The sequence below is a fragment of the Polistes fuscatus genome, unplaced genomic scaffold (assembly GCF_010416935.1).
Source record: "Polistes fuscatus isolate 324 unplaced genomic scaffold, CU_Pfus_HIC Scaffold7, whole genome shotgun sequence".
Taxonomy (NCBI): domain Eukaryota; kingdom Metazoa; phylum Arthropoda; class Insecta; order Hymenoptera; family Vespidae; genus Polistes; species Polistes fuscatus.
Genome location: NW_025113151.1, coordinates 7273757 through 7293237, shown reverse-complemented (window position 1 = coordinate 7293237; position 19481 = coordinate 7273757). Strand labels below are relative to the sequence as shown.

General features: G+C 30.0%; 5 protein-coding genes across 12 annotated transcripts; 2 read left to right on the top strand and 3 right to left on the bottom strand.

The window, feature by feature from the left end:
* Nucleotides 1-320: 320 nt before the first annotated feature.
* LOC122524379 (islet cell autoantigen 1-like protein) lies at nt 321-3374 on the top strand. The gene is made up of 6 exons (XM_043646612.1): nt 321-525; nt 721-989; nt 1084-1426; nt 1497-1772; nt 1844-2474; nt 2581-3374. The coding sequence occupies exons 1-6, from the start codon at nt 515-517 to the stop codon at nt 2698-2700; spliced, it is 1650 nt and encodes a 549-aa protein (XP_043502547.1). The 5' UTR covers nt 321-514; the 3' UTR covers nt 2701-3374.
* LOC122524376 (armadillo repeat-containing protein 8-like) lies at nt 1461-6770 on the bottom strand. 4 transcript variants are annotated; one of them, XM_043646601.1, is made up of 9 exons: nt 6513-6770; nt 6311-6384; nt 5538-5988; nt 4969-5463; nt 4596-4887; nt 3984-4507; nt 3701-3867; nt 3519-3579; nt 1461-1756 (listed from the first exon to the last, which is right to left on the bottom strand). In XM_043646601.1, exons 1-8 carry the CDS (start codon nt 6537-6539, stop codon nt 3543-3545), a joined length of 2067 nt encoding a protein of 688 aa, XP_043502536.1. In that variant the 5' UTR covers nt 6540-6770; the 3' UTR covers nt 1461-1756; nt 3519-3542. The 4 variants fall into 4 exon arrangements, with proteins under 4 accessions (XP_043502536.1, XP_043502539.1, XP_043502537.1 ...); XM_043646604.1 differs by lacking the exon at nt 1461-1756 and having other exon boundaries at nt 2920-3579; nt 5538-5671; nt 5792-5988; XM_043646602.1 differs by lacking the exon at nt 1461-1756 and having other exon boundaries at nt 2920-3579; nt 5538-5731; nt 5828-5988.
* Nucleotides 6771-7088: 318 nt separating this feature from the next.
* On the bottom strand, nt 7089-9926 carry LOC122524378 (golgin-84). Of its 3 annotated transcripts, none has more exons than XM_043646609.1 (7): nt 9830-9922; nt 9477-9622; nt 8978-9354; nt 8485-8872; nt 8179-8383; nt 7835-8074; nt 7089-7771 (listed from the first exon to the last, which is right to left on the bottom strand). In XM_043646609.1, the coding sequence occupies exons 2-7, from the start codon at nt 9572-9574 to the stop codon at nt 7346-7348; spliced, it is 1734 nt and encodes a 577-aa protein (XP_043502544.1). In that variant the 5' UTR covers nt 9575-9622; nt 9830-9922; the 3' UTR covers nt 7089-7345. The 3 variants fall into 3 exon arrangements, with proteins under 3 accessions (XP_043502544.1, XP_043502545.1, XP_043502546.1); XM_043646610.1 differs by having other exon boundaries at nt 7089-7446; nt 7538-7771; nt 9477-9896; XM_043646611.1 differs by lacking the exon at nt 9477-9622 and having other exon boundaries at nt 9830-9926.
* A 446-nt stretch (nt 9927-10372) lies between these two features.
* Nucleotides 10373-12066, bottom strand: LOC122524381 (ATP synthase subunit b, mitochondrial). 2 transcript variants are annotated; one of them, XM_043646616.1, is made up of 5 exons: nt 11904-12066; nt 11621-11641; nt 11391-11543; nt 10962-11314; nt 10373-10748 (listed from the first exon to the last, which is right to left on the bottom strand). In XM_043646616.1, the coding sequence occupies exons 1-5, from the start codon at nt 11929-11931 to the stop codon at nt 10572-10574; spliced, it is 732 nt and encodes a 243-aa protein (XP_043502551.1). In that variant the 5' UTR covers nt 11932-12066; the 3' UTR covers nt 10373-10571. The 2 variants fall into 2 exon arrangements, with proteins under 2 accessions (XP_043502551.1, XP_043502552.1); XM_043646617.1 differs by lacking the exon at nt 11621-11641 and having other exon boundaries at nt 11904-12063.
* Nucleotides 12067-12550: 484 nt separating this feature from the next.
* Nucleotides 12551-19115, top strand: LOC122524380 (casein kinase I-like). Of its 2 annotated transcripts, XM_043646615.1 has the most exons (8): nt 12551-12654; nt 12927-13092; nt 13184-13381; nt 15404-15513; nt 15620-15842; nt 15993-16286; nt 16378-16666; nt 16991-19115. In XM_043646615.1, exons 3-8 carry the CDS (start codon nt 13250-13252, stop codon nt 16999-17001), a joined length of 1059 nt encoding a protein of 352 aa, XP_043502550.1. In that variant the 5' UTR covers nt 12551-12654; nt 12927-13092; nt 13184-13249; the 3' UTR covers nt 17002-19115. The 2 variants fall into 2 exon arrangements, with proteins under 2 accessions (XP_043502550.1, XP_043502549.1); XM_043646614.1 differs by lacking the exon at nt 12551-12654 and having other exon boundaries at nt 12830-13092.
* Nucleotides 19116-19481: the final 366 nt, after the last annotated feature.

Sequence of the window (19481 nt, the reverse complement as noted above, 5' to 3'; positions counted from 1 at the left end):
TAATCATCTTCGTTTTATTCATATCATAGACGTTTTTTTAGCGAAAAAAGAAAATTAGAAAAAAATTAAATTATCAATATAACAAGATGAAGAAAAAATGCGAATATTACGGATACTATTTTGTACTATTTTCGTAGCAAATATTCAATTAATGTTGCCTATTCACATGTAAATGAAATGAATCGCTCCATGCATTAAGATGCATTTAAAATATATTTAACATAATTTCGTCTTATATTTTATCACAATCTTGATATCTATATCTTTCGTATAATAACAAACGCGTGTAATAAAAAATTAAATTTCTCGAATTTTTGATATATGAAATGTCGTTTACATGTATATAAGCCTTTTATTACTCACGCTAACGTAGCCATGTTTGTGAAACGTCAGTAACGTGACATACGCTTGAAACGTCAAACTAATATTAAACTTGTAAATACATTAATACTTTGATCGAATGTATTGTTTTTCATTATAACAATCAATACAAAACGAATGAACGAAAATCGTCATGAATACGTAGTAAGTTTTAATCGAATAATATTTATAAATGAACAGAAAATATCCTACAATCGTTTTATTTTCATTTCCTCTTGTTTGATGATTAGATCTGTATCAGTAAACGAATAAAACTATTAGCAGAAATACTTTTCTATTTTAATCGAATTTACTTTCTATAACATTAGATAAAAATGAACAATTTGTTTATGTTAAAAGCGACAGAAACAATTCAGGAATATCGGGAAATTCGTTTGATCGGTGGATACAAAAATCAAATGCACAAAATGACTCTCCCATAATTAAGATGCAACATCAATATTGGGTAACAAAACAAGCCTTATCTCGTAAACTAGGAAAAAAAGAAGATGACTGTATAGTCGCTTCGGATGCGGAATTGGATGCCAAACTTGAATTATTTCGTAGCATTCAAGAATCCTGTTCCTATTTGCAAAGAGTTATTGATAAGTATCAAGAAAGATTATGCAGTAAGTGTTATTCTGGAAAAAGATTCATATTTTAATTATCCAAAGAAAACTAAAACAATAATATTTGTAACAACGGTATGTCTCTGCTTTCTAGATCTTGCACAAGAAGAAAATGCTATGGGTCGTTTTTTAAAAGAAGCTGGTAAACAAGATAAAACGAGAGCTGGCAAAATGATGTTAGCTGTTGGAAAATCTTTGTCTTATTCCGGACAACAAAGGCTTGCTTTAAGAGTACCATTGGGAAGGCTGTATCAAGAGGTTGAAACATTTAGGCAAAGAGCTATCGAAGATACATTGCAAAATGTTCAGTCCATGGAAAAGGCACGAACAGAATATCGCGCTGCATTATCGTGGATGAAAAATATTTCTCAGGAACTGGATCCAGATACCTCTAAACAATTGGAGAGATTTCGAAAGGTTCAAACACGTGTCAGGCAGTAAGTATTTTGTATCTGTAATTAATAATATTTGTTTTGAGAAATAATATGAACTATAATATAAATATAGAGGAAAACAATTATTCGATAACTTGGCTTTGGACTGCCTACAAAAAGTAGATTTGTTAGCTGCAGCCAGATGTAATATGTTTAGCCATGCCTTAGTTTTATATCAAAGTACTTTGCTTAATTTTACTAAAAAATCTGCACAAGCTTATTCTACAATCGCGAATAGCTTCAAAGGCTATCAAAGATACGACTTTATGGTTGTAAGAGAACTTGCAGAAACCTCCTCTAAATTGGCACAGGAAACTGGCGGGGATGACGATCCTGATAACAAAGATAAGTAAGTTAGAAACGAAAAATGAAATTATTCATAATATAAGATAAAGTATTCATCTCTTTTTTTCTTTTCAGATTATTATTTTTTGAATCAGAGTATCATGACAATGTCGAAGAAGCTGAAGAGGTAAAACCAGCTACAGAATGTACAGATAAACCAAATGAGAAACTCTTAGATATCGAATCTGATCCAAAAGATAACTTGGAGTTGAAGGATTTAAATATTAATCCAAATTCAACCAAGAATGGGGTAGTAGAACATTCTAATACCGAACATGACAGAGAACTAAATCAATTTTTTGGAGACTTGAATCTTGAAATAAATAAATCTCTAGATGAGAGCAAACAAAAACTAGACAAAATAAACATGAAAACTCATTTAGATATAGATAAAAGTTTGTCAGAACTTGATTTGGCAATGAATGTATTTGATATATGTGATACAGGTTTTAATTTAACAGACTTGTCTTCTACATTATCGGAAAATCAGAGCAACCAGAATTCTCAACCGCTACAATTGTTGACTTCGGAGAATGCTGCACTTTTAAATGATATTATAAATGACAAAGATGAAAGTAACTCTAATGAGTGGGATGCTATATTAAATGATACATTCTTGCCACCAAATATATTAAAACAAAGTTTAGGTGATGCAACGCTTGGCGTTGGACAAAAAGATATGCAACTTACAAATGCAGATGATAAGGTAAATTTGTTTATGTTAAGATACCTGAGATATATATCAAATGTTCCACATACCAAGTGCTTGCACACATCACATTTGATTAATAATGTATGTATATTGTTTGCAGAAAAAAGATAAGGTTAAAAAGAGCAAAGGTAATTCATGGTTAGATTTATTTGCAGAACTTGACCCACTAGCGAATAATCCGATGGAAAGCCTAGGTAGTGATGGAAATGCACCCGTATAACTTGTATGACATCGATATAGTATTGTCACGAAACGATGATTAGTTGCATTTGATAAACGGGACAAAGAATGATGCTTTATTTTTCATTATGCATACCGAGTGTTGATAAAATATTCATCTGTTAATCAACATCAAGTGATTGCATAAACCTATACCTGCATTTAAGCTATTTAAAAAATAATGAAAAATATAATTAAATTTAATATTTTAAGAATGTGGTTTAAACATAACCATGATAAAGAGATATATTTCCATTTCATAAATTTTTCATACAAGTTCTCTACCAAAGATACAAGTTCCAAATAGTTATTAAGGTCTACCTGTCAAATATTTATTTAAAATATATGAAAGAAATTTTGTTCTCACGATAATAAAATGTATTATGAGATTACTATATAAAGGTTATAGTACAATTTGCCAGAAGATGCATTGAAACATCGAATGTATATAAGCACTCTCATATTCTCTTGTATTCGTAATCTTTCTAAATGTTTGATTTTTCTTATTGTAATCGAGAATTTGGATTACAGACCTTCACTTGTGAAGTACTCAAAAGGTACCAAGCAACATTCCATACCCCTCCCTCTCTCACTTTCTATGTTCGTGGGGTATATGTTCATTTTCTAAGATAATTTTTTTTCTTTAAATTAAATAAATATAGTGTAAATAAGCTACAAGCTCAGGCTTACAAGTATTATTTTCACCTTATTTCAGTAGCTTTAAAATGCTTATGTATTAACAAAAGCACAGGATCACAGTATTAATTCTACATCAAATAATATCATTCAAATTAATAATTCACAAATTCAAAATCTAACCTTCGTCATTAACATGATTAATGTTCATGCATCGTAGAATTGTGCCATGGCAGTTTTTACTCTGAAATGAAGATGATAATAAATGTTAAAACTCTATCATATATTAATGTTTTATGTTCTTAATATACGCGTGTAGTAACTTATAATATAGAAGAAAAAATAAAAAATATATAACAACATACTTATCAAATAATTGAGAATCTTTTGTGTGACGTAATTGTTGAAGGATACGATAAAGGCCTAACTCTTTTAAACGTGCTTGGCGTTGTGCTGCTCCAGGTTCTTCTCTCCATACTAAATTGCACACGCAAAAGATTGCTGCAACTTGTAGCTTTACATTGCTGTGCATCTACAATAATAATGAAATATTTTACATATAGCATACAATTTAACAATATTAATAGTTAATTGTGCTTAATACTTATTAGTAATTCCTTAATATCTACAAAAATGACTAACATTTACCATATAATCCATTAACTTCTTTAAAACATCTTCATTAGCCATAATGTGATCTCTGGCGCGATCACCGTCAGCTACATTTGCCAAAATACAGAGAGCTTGTTCCTTCACATCTGCTGGATGTTCTGGATCTTCTAATACTAATATAACTGCTTGCATAAAATGAGCAGCATGTTCACCCATTATACGATCTATATGTGCTTTTGTAGAAAGCAAATTTCGTAGCAAACCAAGTGTCTTCATTAAAACCGCTAATTCTGGGTCAGCCAAAAGACGAAAGATTTGGTCAGTGCCTAAGCAAGATAATATTTGTGACTTGACCCGTTGTTCCGCTTGAAAAGCAACATTCATTAAAGCCCAAATTCCGTTTAGTCGTAATGCTGGATCGGGTCGTTTAGTAAGAGAACATAATAGTTCTACTCCACCAGATTCAAGAATTGGTTCTTTACTTGGACTGAATTCTAATAATAAATTACACAAAGTACTTGAAGCAACAGTCAATAAATCATCTTCGCTCTCTGTTCTACCTATGAAGAAATGATAACAAAATCATATTGGATCAATAAATTAAATTTATTGTATATTTATATACCATTACCAACAATAATATGATACCTTCCAACCCTTTATCTGCACCATGAAGCAATTGCATGAGGGGCCTCCACACAGCATGATCTTGAAACGTTGTGCGAAGCTGTTGCACGCTTCTAGAAAGAGAATGTAAACATCTAACTGCAGCTAAACGAACTCGAGGACCTCCAGGATCTTGTAAACCAGAAACAACTTGTTCCATTAAACTTTCTGTTTCAATGATGCGTTTTCGAATTCCTTCGTCATTAGCACCAAGAGAAGCGAAAGCTCTAAATGCTGCTTGGCGCATATCTTGCGTTAATGTCGCATCTTGAACCTATAAAAAGATTCAATAAAAAAAATTGAATTTATGGATAATTTAATATTAATTTATATTAAGAAAATATATCAACTCTACCTGTGAATGTGGTCTTAATAACTCGGCTAATGTTGGAATGAGATGATTACTAATAGAAGCTAGACGTTGCAAATCTGTATCAACTTCTGTAAGATATGCTAAAGTTTCTGCTGCAGCTATTCTCTCTCTTGGTGGTCGATCTCTATGACAAAGTCTCACAAGACAAGGTAAAGCACGATATAAGACTCTCGGGTCCGTAGACGACAATGCACCAGCCCTATGCATGTATGCTATACATCTTGCAGCTTCCAGTTGGACTAACGAGCTTCTTTCACGTCCCATCAATTGTCCTAATGCTACGGGCACAAGTTTACCCCTAAGAGTATTACTTGTTGTTGCTGCAGCAACCATAGCAGATACCATATGATTTTGATAGCACATATTTGCAAGACAAGCCAACGCAGGTAATTGTACATCGGCTAATGGCGAATCGAGTTGCATCGCTAATGTTTCAACCGCTCCTCCTTTGGAAAGGGCATTTTGTTCCTCTGCAGTCTAATAATATCAAATAAATCATTTCTATTTTATTTATAGAAAAATTAAAAGCCAGACGTATCGTTTATTCATACCTTACATGCTGTTGTCAAAATAGTTGCTACACAGACTTGACAAGTAACAGATCTACTTGCTAACGATAACAAACGTGGCACCAAAGCAGGATCCTGGTATATAGAATGAACAGGTGCTGAAGTGTGTTGGAACACTGTACGCAAACAACGCAAACATGCTTCATTTAAGGAATCTAAAAGTTTTCCTTTTCCTTCTGCATTAAGATCAGAAATAGACATAGAAAGCAAAACTTGAAGAAGTAATGGTACCACACCAAGTTCAATAAGAGCTAGGACATGTTGGTCAGTACCCTTAGCCAAAGAACCTAATGTTACAGCCGACTCTAATTGTATACGCTCTGCAAGTGGACCAGATGAATTACCAAGTAATTGTAACAATCGAGGCACTACACCTTGTGCTATTACTGAACCTTTTTGTCTATTGCTTCCAATTACAGAATTTTTAAGGCATCTAAAACAAATAATTCAATGTTAATACAACTTCTAAATATACACAAGATTATATGTATTTATAAAAAAGTATCTCATGGATAGTTAGGCATGTATAAAACAAATACGTCAAATTCATTTTAATCACAATAATAGCAGTTCATTTAAAATGAATTTAAAGTGCAATATTTACGATTTATTTAAATAATAAAATTTTATATAAATTATTTATATAATTTACTACCAATTCATGACTTCTGACTAACGTTGGGAGGGGTATGTATATTTTAAAAATAATATCTCTACATAATCGGAATTAGAGGTTAAGTCTCGCGCTCACTCACATAATTGCTTGTAAACATTTATGAGGATCCGGCGAATACAGCTCATCGATGTAACTCCTTGAACTTTCAACATCCTAAGTATAAAATAAGAAAATTATATTTTTAATTCACTATCATTAACTATACTTATATACGATTTAAAGAATACCAAAATCAAAAGCAAAACCGGTGCAAATTTCTAAGTTTAATCTCGTCAACTCACCATGAATGGCTGCATCACCGAAACCATACTTTCTTTTTTTATTTCTACATAAGTATTACTAAATCTTTTATTCTACTATATTTCGTTTGACCGATCACCACAAAGAACAATCGATGCCAGTTTCCTTATTACGTGAAAATTCGGAATTTTTATGCCCTAACCGAAGATAAACTACGTTCTGATATTGTAGCAAATTTTGTTACAGTTTTGCCAACCATTGAAATTACTTCAGTCCAGTCAAAATTATTTTTCTCTGTTGCCAATAGGAGCGCTAATATTCCTACCAATAGCATTCAACATATCAATCATTTAAATAATATGGTCAAAGATATATATATAATATATATAGAAAATTACATTTTTATAACTTTTGCCTATTTTGCTAGTTCAGTATCAAACAGAAATTTTAATTTCATAAGATCTGGGATAATATCAAAATCTATGCAATAATATTTCTACATATATAATTATAATTGTTATTTAAAAATATTTCCCACCACACAAGTTCATATCTCTAATAAGGGACTTTGGCTTACTAAAAAGGTGATATTTTACCAGAATTCCATCATTACGTAATTTATGTAATTAATAAGGTTTATTAGATTTTAAACATTCTCACTTTAGGGAAAGTTTCAACATTTTTATAATTTATTTCATATCGTAATATTTGGAATTAAAAGTCTAAGCGAGTCAAAAGTTTAAATAGATTTCAAGACAGCCCATCTATTTAAATCATACCTTCTTAAATATTACAAAAAAAATGAAGAGAACGATTTATAAAAGTGTAGCCTACAAAATTAATTCTATCATCGATAAACTTTTCTGATAAATATCTATATAAAAATAACAACAATTTCCAGTGCGTTAATTAACATCAATGTACTTCTGGCGATTGCGAAAAGAGTACCACAAGAACCCAGAATTGAAGTAATGCCTAAAAAAATGTAAAAAGTAATTAATAAATATTTATGTGCAATAACAGATTTTAATTGATTAGAATAAAATTGACTATAATATACTCTGACCATATAAATTAAAACCAATATTCTTGCAAGGGGGTATCGTCTCAAAAAAACTCCCGTACGAATACTAATAGCATCTAATGAAGAATAAGCTCTTTTCACTCGTCTGGTGACACCAGTATCGAATGGTGTTTCCATTAAAAACATAGGAACTTGGGTTTTTACGTCATCATTATCATTTGTATTACTGTATGCTACATTTCTATTGGAATTTCTTATAATAGTTCTGAACTCGTGCTAGAAGCAAAATAAATTATTATAATTTAAATAAATATTCATTTTATATTCTACTTAACTTACTTCTAGCTTTTCAAACTGAAGACGCAATGCATTACGTTCTGTAGTTATATTCTCTAATGCTTGTTGTTTCAGAACTAAAGTTTGTGTAAGAGCTGCCAATCTAGATTCTACTTCGCTATTCGGTGTAGACGTTGCGGACACTTGCAAACGGAGTCTCGATATTTCTGCATCTTGTTTTTGTATTTGTATAGTATAATTATTTTGTTGATTAATTATTTCATCTTTCAATGACCTTATCTCCTAAAATAAATTATATATCTTTCGTATAAAGATTATTTAAAAATAAATTATTTTATTAATTTTTATTTTTCTTCGATCGAAAAATCTTCAATTGTATGTATTACCTCTGAGTGTAATCTTGCAATTTCTTCCGCGTCTTGTCTTTTTTGTCTTTCACTCGCAAGACTTTCTTGAAATTTTAAATTTACTTCATTATATCTTTGTCTCATTTTTTCTAAAGTAAGGTCGCTAACGCTTAATTCATCGCGTACCGTTCTTAATTGTTCATGAGTCTGCTGATTTTCTTCTTTGAGGAGATCACGCTCTTGCCTATAATATTATGTACATGTTTATTGAAGAAAGAAAATAAATTTTGGATAGATTTTTTGTTAAGGAATTATTAAGAGATATAGTTTAGTTATAGTTATTACCTCAATTGTTTCAATTCCACAAGTGTAGCATCATCTATGCCTGTAAATTCACTTCGCCTTAACTCTGCTATTAGTTTCTCTTTGTCTTGTAATATTCTAAAAGCTCTTGCTTTATGTTGTTCTAATTCAGATCTAGTTGAAAGTAATTCTAATCTACTTCTACTAAGAGCAGTTTGTAAATCTGTCATCTCCTTTAACATTTGGACATTTGTAGTTCTTAAAGATTGCAACTTATTGTTTAACACTACAATTTGTTTCTGATGATCTGTTAAAGTTTCAGATGAAGATTTTAATAAAGAGTCAGATGAAATCATTAATTCATCCGTTTCTAATAATTGTAATTTGGAATCGTATGAATATTTTGGCTCGACAACTTCCAAAGTATGATCTAGATATAAATTGAAGAAAATAAAAAAAAAAATAATAAGTTTTCACAATATACCATAACAAAAATAGAAATTATAATAAATAATTAATAATTATATGTAATTACCATTATCTGCAGTTCTTTGTAGCATTTGCGAATGGAAAGCATTATCTTGATATCTATGCATTTGATTTCTTAAATGCATATTTCTAATTTGTAGATCATTTTCAAAATTATAATTTTCAGCATCAATTGTATTTACAGAAGTAGATGCGCTTTCTGGATTTGATTCGTTACTTTGAGTGGACAATTGCAACCTGGGATCTACATTATTTGTAGACTGATCCATTAATAACGAAGATATTGGTGATGACAATTCAGATTCAATTGCTGTGTTTGTCACACTTTTGGATGATGTATTTAAATATTCGAAAAAATTATCTTCGTGCGTAAACTGTTTTGAATTTTCCAAGGAAGATTTGGTAATAATACTATTATCGTAGCTGAAATGGACATAAATACATAGTTCTTATAAAAAATATATTTGGTAATGCCTCAAATTAATATCTAGTTTGTTAAGTGTATATACAGAGCACTTCATTACAAAAATAACGTTAATATTTACCGCTTCCAATAATCACTGTTCAAAACAGTTGCACTATTTTTATCTATTTTATTCAATAGGTCCTCTACTTTATCTGTAATATCTGACAGCCAAGCCATTTGTACGCATATACACACCTATGTGCTATGGCGTTTTTACTATTATTTCTACCAATAAAAATACTCTTTAAAATTTAATTAACAAATCTTTGATTTCTAATGTTTTTATTTTAATCCATTAGATTAACACTTGCATTTAAAAAGCGATTTAAAAAATAAACAAATCGGTAAACTAGAACTGCATACTTTTTTTACCGTAATTATTACAACTGATGGCAATTACATATTAGTACTGAAAAGTACTAAAATACATACTCGCAAATTCTCGCAACTCGCTCGTGGTTTATGCTGGTTTCATTTACAATTCCGATATATCGCAGTTGGTGCAATCATCTTTAAAAGTACATCCATAAAGCATTCGTATATAGAATGGTTGTGTCTATGAAAATATAGAACGTCTTATTAAAAGAGGATTGGAGGATCGAGAAAAAATAATTCTTTTGTTCTGATTGGACCGTAGTGAAACAGCGATAACAACCTTTTTTTTGGTTATACAATCCTAGAAATTATTATTAAATCGATATTTTAAGGTTCACGAGATTTTCGTATATGATTGTATACAAAATCTTTACCATATTTTAAATATTTTTAAATCTGCAATTATTTTAATTCTGACAATCTATTTAAATCTCATATTTTAATGAAACTACTTCTACTTGTTACTTTCTTTCATTTGGCAATCGATATTTTGTACATATACCACAACAATACATAAAATTAATAAGATTATGCATTGATATTTTATCGCCTAATTATAGATTAGGAGGCAAGGAATAAAATGACACATGAAAAGAGAAATTTTGCTGAAGAGACGATTCATCAAACAGTATTGAAGATTTTATTGGGTCATCAAAATTTAATAATAATGCTTCTTACTTAATAAGTATTATTTTTTACTCTTTAGTAGTATACTCATGATTTACTTTAGAATGAGTTATACTAATCCTTCTATTTTTTCTAATAGATACGCATTAGGGATTTAATTCATATTAATCTCTTATGCTTTTGCAGAAAGTGCTTCAAGATCTTTAATGCACTGTTGAAGTGTTGCTTTTTCTTGTTCTGGTGTTATTGCTTTTAACACATTGTTTATAATCCATTGCACCATATGTTTTTGAGCTATTCTTCGTTCTACTATCTGTATTTGAGCATTGTAGTCCAAACGTTTCTTTACCTAAAGAAATTAATATTAGAAATAAATATCAACTGTTTCAGTCTCCAGCAACACGATCACACTTGGCATTTGTAGACACAATTTTTTTGAAGATCCCCGAGACTCAAGCAGTTAATTTATATGAAGCGTTATCTCTGTATTCTATCGAATTAATAACGTATAAACTATATTTAAATATATTTTTATACTATAGCAAAAATAAAAATGATCTACCTCTTTATAAACATGAGCAAGACGTTCTCTATATATAGCCTCCAACTGTATTTTGATATTCTCTCTCTTGGCTTCCATGAGAAGACTTTGCCCTTCTGCTCTCCATATAGCATCCTTGGTTTGGTTTATATTATCTTCTGCTTTTTTAATTCCTTCTGTTCTTTGATCCTCAAATTCTTCAATTTCTTTATTTTGTTCTTTTTCGAGATATTTGGATAGACTAGGACCAAATTTTTTTACTATAAATATCCATATAATCGCAAATGAAACAGCATTATGAAATTCATGCTCCAGAACATAGATTTCTTTAGAAAGTAAATATGTTGCTACGCTTGTACCAAATATATAAGGTCCTGAAAATAGAAAAAAATAAAAAAATAAATAACCAGTACTTTTATCAATAATGGAATGCAATGAAAAGTTATTTACCTGTAACTCCAGTTTTTGGATAAAAGAAAGTAAACCATGAGTCAGGAATAAATCCAAATCTGACAGGAGTTGGATCTACTAGACGTGTAGGTCGAGGACCATTTGAAGTAGTAACTGTCTGTACGCCACGAACAGCTATTGGTAACATTTGAGCTAAAAATCATATCCAAATATATTAGTTTTAAAGTCTATCATTGTAAAATAAATATCAATCAATGATTTATAACTACCATGAATAAATCCATTGGTTGCTAGTGGAAGTACAGATTTAAAAAATACATGTAATTTCAGTTACAATAGAATCGATTAATTTAAGTTAAAGTTATTCAAATATGAATAAAATTAAAAAATCTATTATTATATAATAAGAATAAAATAAACGGTAACTATATGTCCAACCTATGATGATGTTAACAAATATGATATAATGTATCGCTTGGATGTCAAGAATATGTTTAGTATTGTTGTATTTTTAATACATTAAATTACATTTTAAATATAAATATCAATTACCATTACGAAGAGCAAGTCTGGACAACATTTTGGTGGCACTCTTCTTCGACCGACAGTCGTCACTTCCACGGGTCTTCGTAGTACGAAAACTCGAGACAACCCGAGATTTCCCGAAATAATACGAGACTGTCCGAAATCTACCGAAACTAACCTTTTTAACCGAAGTGGTAACAACCAGTAAGTAGGTAACTATTAGTATATTTTTGCATGCTTATTGGTTACTTTAATTTCCAAATATTTAAACCATATGGAAGAATTCTAATAGATTCTAGGCTAATATATTTGTCAATAATTATTTTATATAAATTTAAATGATATTCATAGTAAATTTTATTATTAAATGTATGAATCTATTAAAATTAGGAATGATTAACCATATAGACTTTTAATCTAATAGATGATATATATGTTTTATACCAATCATATCGATTAGAAAAATCGTTTAGGGATTTTTAAAAAATTATTCTAAATGGTACATTATTTAGTAACAACATACTATTTTTAAAATAACTTATTATATTTAAAATAAATGATGTGATTAGATTAATCCGAATATTTTTTATTATAAAAATAATAATGTAATAAAATATATAAGAAATAGGAAAGAAATGTAAAGTTTTGAAAAATATGCGTTAAAAATAAGTACTCGACGAATGGTAGGTACGGTCCTGATGGGGAGTTTGCAACTGCGTATTCAAGCGAACTACTTCATGCAGTCAAATTTGTAGAAGCAGATTAAAAAGGCGTAGAGGTACTTAGTAGAACTTTAATCTATTATTAGAGTTGCTAATTTAGGGAAAAATGTTAAATAAGTGTTTAAGATAAAATGATAGATGTTAGAGAAAAGAAGCAAGTGTTTTGAGCAGCGCTTTCTCCTAGCTCCCCTCTTCTCTCGTTATCGTCTCGTCTATCCCTCTTTTCCTCTGGCACATTAACTGTTTCTCTCTCTTTCTTTCTTACTCTCGTTGTTCGTGACGCATCGTATCCCAACATCGGTTCACAGTTACTTCGTGCTGCTTCTAGGTTTAAGCGAAAGGGAAAATATCGACGGGGCTGGTGGGGTACATCGTGCCAGCAGTGATTTTTCCTACAATATTCCGACGTTCACCACGGAATAAAGGAAATTTCGTATCCCAAACGCCTTCGTGGCACGTAGGAAACGTCAAGACGTCACTAGATATCATCAGGCGTAAGCTAAAAAGCTCTGATCTAAGAGCTACGATATTCCAACGGGAGTTTCGGATCGAGTCAAACTTCCTGTTACTTTTCCCTTTTCCTAGGACTGTGCGCAGGGGGAACAGGAAAGCGTTGTTAAACTAAAGAGACGTACAGAAGCCACGGGTGACATGGCGTCGGCGGTGACGCTGGTAATGGGGAAGAGCGATTTTGTGGTGGCTGGAAAATATCGACTCTTGAGGAAAATCGGTTCGGGTTCTTTTGGCGATATTTATCTTGGTATCAACATCGCTAATGGCGAGGTAAGAAAAACCATTTCATTACTGATGGTATGTCATAGTATATACATTACTCCCTTACATTATTTCCACATCTTTTTCTTTTTTTATTATTTTTTTTCTAAATACCCTACTTTCGATATCATTCTTACTATATTTTTTCTTTCTTTTATTTCCCCTTTTTCTTCCTTTTTTCTTTTTTTTTTCAATTTCACGATGTAGATGATTATATTCGTCGATAAATTAAGTCGATACCATACATAGGTTTTTTTTTCGATTGTGCAGTAATGTTCGATCAACACTTATGTCTCTGTCTAAATAAAAAGAGATAAAACTATAAATAGATTAACGAGGTTTATGTAATAGAGTAGAATAGATATATCTTTTAAATATTATCATAATTCTATCTTGCGAATTACTTTCTTTTTTTATAAGGCCTTTAAAAGGCATGCAAAACATTGAAATAGTCTTTCAAATATAATAATTAAATTTTATAGGTAGTATATATATATGAAAAATATTGAAGCAGTTGTAATGATAAATTCAATCAAAATCTATTTAACTTGAAATGATTCTATTTGATTGATTCTTAACTCTATCGAAGAAATTTCAAATAAATTCTTAAAAGATTGCTAGTAGTAGATCTTTAATTAATTAACCATATATAATATCTCTTTTTATAAAAAAAAAAGGTGTTTTTTGGTTTCATTTATTAATATATCTTTTATAGTTTCAGGAAAATGTTTTGAATCTACTTATATAAATTTAAATATTAAAAATAAATAAAACGTTATAATATTTTTGACAGATATACAACAAACAAATATTAAACAGTATAAAGAACTATTAACCTAATGATAAATCGTAGTAGCTAGAAATATAACTACATTTGGGTATAAAAGTTAAACAATTAGTATCTTTTGTAATTGTTTTAAACGTATTCGAAATAGTTTTTAGTGGTCATAAAAAATAATGCAGATAGATGGTAAGTTAGAGAGAGATTCTTCTATAAAAATATAGATTATATTACGTTGTTCTACTGCAAACTAAAATCATACAAAAATAAATCAACGATATATGCTACTTTTCAATGCTAACTACTACTATAACTTATAAGAATGAAAATAGTTTAATTTAATGTATATATTGTTTGTTATTGCGAGTACTTTAAATATGACTGTAGTTTGTATTTTTTTTCTTTCTGTAGTTAATATTTCATTAATTTTTCTCTTATATTATGTATAAATTATTGCATAGCTGTAAATGATTGTAGTACCGAGTCCTACTTAGATTTTTCTATTCTACGACTTTTCTATTCGACGAAATTTCGGTGGACAAAGAAAGCAAAATATTCTTTCAGGGTAAGAGTAGTTCGTAAATATAGATTCGGACATATTAGATGCTTCTTTCTTAACTTGCGATTGTTTTTCTCAGTAAAAGAGAGTCGGTTTGAAATGTGAAACAGACGTATTCAAAAGTGTACGATTTTATAGTATTTTTAGCTTCAAGACTATCATGTATTTTCACTTTTGACTTGCAACAGGAATTTTACTTCTAATTACAAAATTGTAAATAATACAGATTAAGGAAAAAGCATTTCACATCGCAAATACTCGTCGAATTCGTTTTTTACTATTATCATTGCTTTTCTTGTTGATATTTACAGTAACGAGAGTTATATTAGGTGACGATATATTTTGCTGAAGCTTCTTGCAGTCTTCATAAAAAATTGTTCCTATAAATGCCTCGGTAGGAAATTCAAAACTAAATGTTTGTCGAGTAAAGCAATATAATCTCTATTTAGATATCTTAATATAAGATTAGTTATATTTCATTTTCCGAATTGTATGGCCATTACATTTTATCAGTTGTACATCATCAATTCTATTCTAAACAATAAACAAACAAAATCATTAAAAAAGAATGTTACGACGACAGACTACATTTGTAAATATTTCAAAATATTGAAGTAATTAAAAAATCTAACTTCGTAAAATATGTTATGATCTTGTGGTTTTTTTTATTCTTTTTCTTTTTCTTTTTTAGGAAGTTGCTGTTAAATTAGAAAACGTGCGTGCACGGCATCCTCAATTGCTGTACGAATCAAAATTATATAAAATATTACATGGTGGTATAGGAATACCGCATATACGTTGGTAAGAATTACGTTTATATACTGTATATGAGCAAAAATGTAACATTTGATAATCTTGAAGCGTTTTTAGGATCAATAAGATTGAAAAATTATATTTTAATCGATAGGTATGGAACGGAACGCGAATACAATGTCCTCGTTATGGATCTCTTGGGACCATCCCTAGAAGATCTTTTTACTTTTTGCTCTCGAAGGTTTACAATTAAAACGGTTTTAATGTTGGCAGACCAGATGATTGGTAGAATCGAATTTGTTCATTGTAAACACTTCATTCACAGAGACATAAAACCGGATAATTTTTTAATGGGCATCGGCCGTCATTGTAATAAGGTAACATATTCTCACATCATATGGGTATTCCGATAAATACTCTGTAGGATAAGTAATTCGATAAAATCTATTGTTTATTATTTCAAATGTCTTCTCTTCTCCGGATAAATCGAATAAAAAATACGAGTGCAAAAGCAAAATCTGTTTCAGCTGTTTCTCATTGATTTTGGACTAGCTAAGAAATATAGAGATAGCCACTCGAGAATGCATATACTCTACCGAGAAGATAAAAATTTAACAGGCACGGCAAGGTATGCATCCATCAATGCTCATTTAGGCATTGAACAAAGTCGTCGGGATGACATGGAATCGCTTGGATATGTACTTATGTACTTTAATCGGGGATCATTGCCTTGGCAAGGTCTAAAAGCTGCAACTAAAAAACAAAAGTATGAAAAAATCAGTGAAAAGAAAATGTCCACGCCCGTAGAAGTTTTATGCAAGGCATGTTTTCAAATTTATCGATGAAATAATAATCTCTTTTTATACATTTACAAATTTACTTGGTACGGCTAAATTGATTTTTGATCAATAGGGATTTCCTGCTGAGTTTGCGATGTATCTAAATTATACACGAGGATTACGTTTCGAAGAGAGCCCGGATTATATGTATCTACGTCAGCTTTTCCGTATACTTTTCCGTACGTTAAATCATCAGTACGACTATACATTTGACTGGACAATGTTAAAGCAGAAAGTAACAAGCACGTGCGTGAGTCTCAATGGCGGTACATCTGGAAATACACACGGTCGAGTTGGAGAAACCATTCAAACGCAAGTACAAGGTGGAGTTCAGCCATCTGCTAAATCTAACGCTCCAGCAGGTAACAACAAATTTTCATATTAGTGCTGGACTATAGTAGGATGTTTTCTGCTTGAAATATTTTAATATTTCGTATTATTAAAAGAAAATGTACATTTTACACATTCTCTGAAGTGAGCATACTAAATTTCAAGTAGATTTGTATAAAGTTGGAAGAATATTTGATGTGTTTTCTATTGTCATGTTTCTCTTTTTATACCAAGGCACCAATGAAAAAGTTAAATGAATTTTCTTTTTCTAATTATACGAAATATTCAAATACATTAAGTATTTTGTCTGGGTCTGTATAATAACTATGCGATCATTGAACAAATGATCATCATAGGAGGACGTTAAAGCTGTGGCATTTAACTATCGTCAACCCCACTTATGATCAGAAGTATCTTAAACAAGGTGAACAAGTTGATCAAAATTTTTGTCCGAAGAGTTATATCAAGCGGTTCTCCAGTCCAGGAAGAGAGAAAGCTAATGACCGCGGAGGAACTTCGGAGTTTATAAAAGTGAAAAAATATATATAATGCACGATTATGGATGAGAAAAGAACAAAACATTATAGTGATTTAACCCTTTTAGACTTGTTGGTATTATGCATCTACCATCAGGGTGATTTTTTATTTATTATTTTTTTCCTTTATTCGATTATTCTTACGTAGAAAATGTAAACAAAAAAAAAGAAACAAAGAAGTATGCTTTCAAAGGGTTAAGTACTTAGATTTTCGATGAAACCATCTCTTTCTCTTCGAGTTAAGCATCCATAGAAAATTGACTAAACGTGGCTTGTCCCATTATTTTGATAACTGGTTTATTTCATTGATTATCATTACAATAAAGATATTGATTACCCGAAGATCTTGTTAGAAAGTGCACATATATAATACGAGAATCCAATGCATTCTTTTCGAGGAAAGAAGGAGAGAACATCTTATGAGACCACATTTGAATGATCGCTCGAGTAAATCGTTATAAAAATTTTGTATTTACTCTACAAATAGAAAACAAATACAAAAATAGCTGAAAATTTATTTTGCAAAATCACAAAAGCATTACTTTGTGTACTGACAAATAAGTACAGAAATTGCTTCCTATATTTTTTTTTTTGTTCCCAATATGTAATACGAATATAGTGTGAATGGGCTTTTGCGAGAAATGTTAATATTTTTCTTACCTCAAATAATATGTCAATAAAATTGTACTAAAATACATTAATATTAAGACAACAATAGTTGCATATTTTCTTGAGATATGCTATACGATTTCAATTAGAGGCAAAACAAAAGGATATTAACTTTATCTAATATTATTATAGTTAGCTCTCTTTCTTTCTGTCATCGGCGTATTTGATCGAAAGCAACAGTGATATATAATGGTATTACTGTAAAAAGAATGTTATTTGTTGTAGACTTGTTGCAGATTCAATTATTAGTCTGCCTGAATTAAATTAGAAATATTAAGTTTGTAATCGTATTATTCATTTAATATTTTTTTCTAGACAACGAAGAAAAATAAGAGATGATTAATTTCTTGCATAGTTTTATGTGGATGAAGCTATGCAATTATAGTTTATGTTTACTATTATAACATAAGCTTTGCATTGTATAACTTTTATTTACTATTCATCAAATAACTATTGACTTGAATTAATCGTTATCGTTGGTGAGTTGATCTTTTTTTAATTTTCATAAAATTGCCTGATACAAAATTCTACGACATACAATAGATAATCGATCGTTAAAATCTGGAAAAGGTCATTATTACGTTTCTATTATAGATCTTTATTTCAAAAATAAGATGATACTTGGATATTATTAAAACGTCGCAATATTCATAGATAATAATAAATTCGAAATATTTGTTTTTTTTTTCCATTTACGTTAACTAAAATCATATTTCAAACACTATGGTTTAATTTTTAACATATATATCCTGACGATTGCCTTTGACAAAATTGTAATCATATATCATCATTGATACCAGTGTTATCGTGTCTTCGAGGTGGAAGAAACTTTAAAAAATAGCTAATATTATCGTGACTCGCGATGCGAAAACAACGTTAGTTGCATATATAGATTATATTGTTCCATTACCTGTGGGAAATCCAATACAAATGGGCAAAAAACATTAATCATCATTAAGTGAGAATGTGCATAATTATTACTGAAAAAACTAAATGTGTATGATTAATCATTAGTGGGAGGTATAAATGAAATCAATAGTGTGTATGGTTATAAAACAAGAAAACGAATGCGCGAATGTGTAAGTTAATAAATAAATAATGATATATGCACTTATTATTGTCTCTGGTGTATATACATATTTGTGCGTGTGCGTATGCAATGAAATCGTGACAGTAACATTAAGTACGATATACTTTAATGCATAACAATTTGAAAATACATTAACATTATTGCTCCTTTTACCTCTATAAATAAATACTGAAATATTGTATTATACTTACTGTTTAATTGTATCTTTAATTTTTAAAGAAAATATTTAGTTATTTTCATCTTTTAGAATTAGATATTGCCTTTTTTGATTTTTCTTGCGTTTTTCAATAATTTATTTTATATGTCTAAGATACAAAGAAAAATTTATGGCTACATTTTCATGCCGTATATGGGATAATATATTTTTCACATAGCAATTTCAAAATGATATAGTTATATTAATAAATTTACAATTATAATGAATAATACGATCATCTATAGCAGATCCCACCACATTATAATATATAAATACTAAGAAAGCTTGCAATCTTAATTACGACGAATTACTAAATTTGATCACAGCTTTTTATTCGCGCATGTTATGAAATTAAA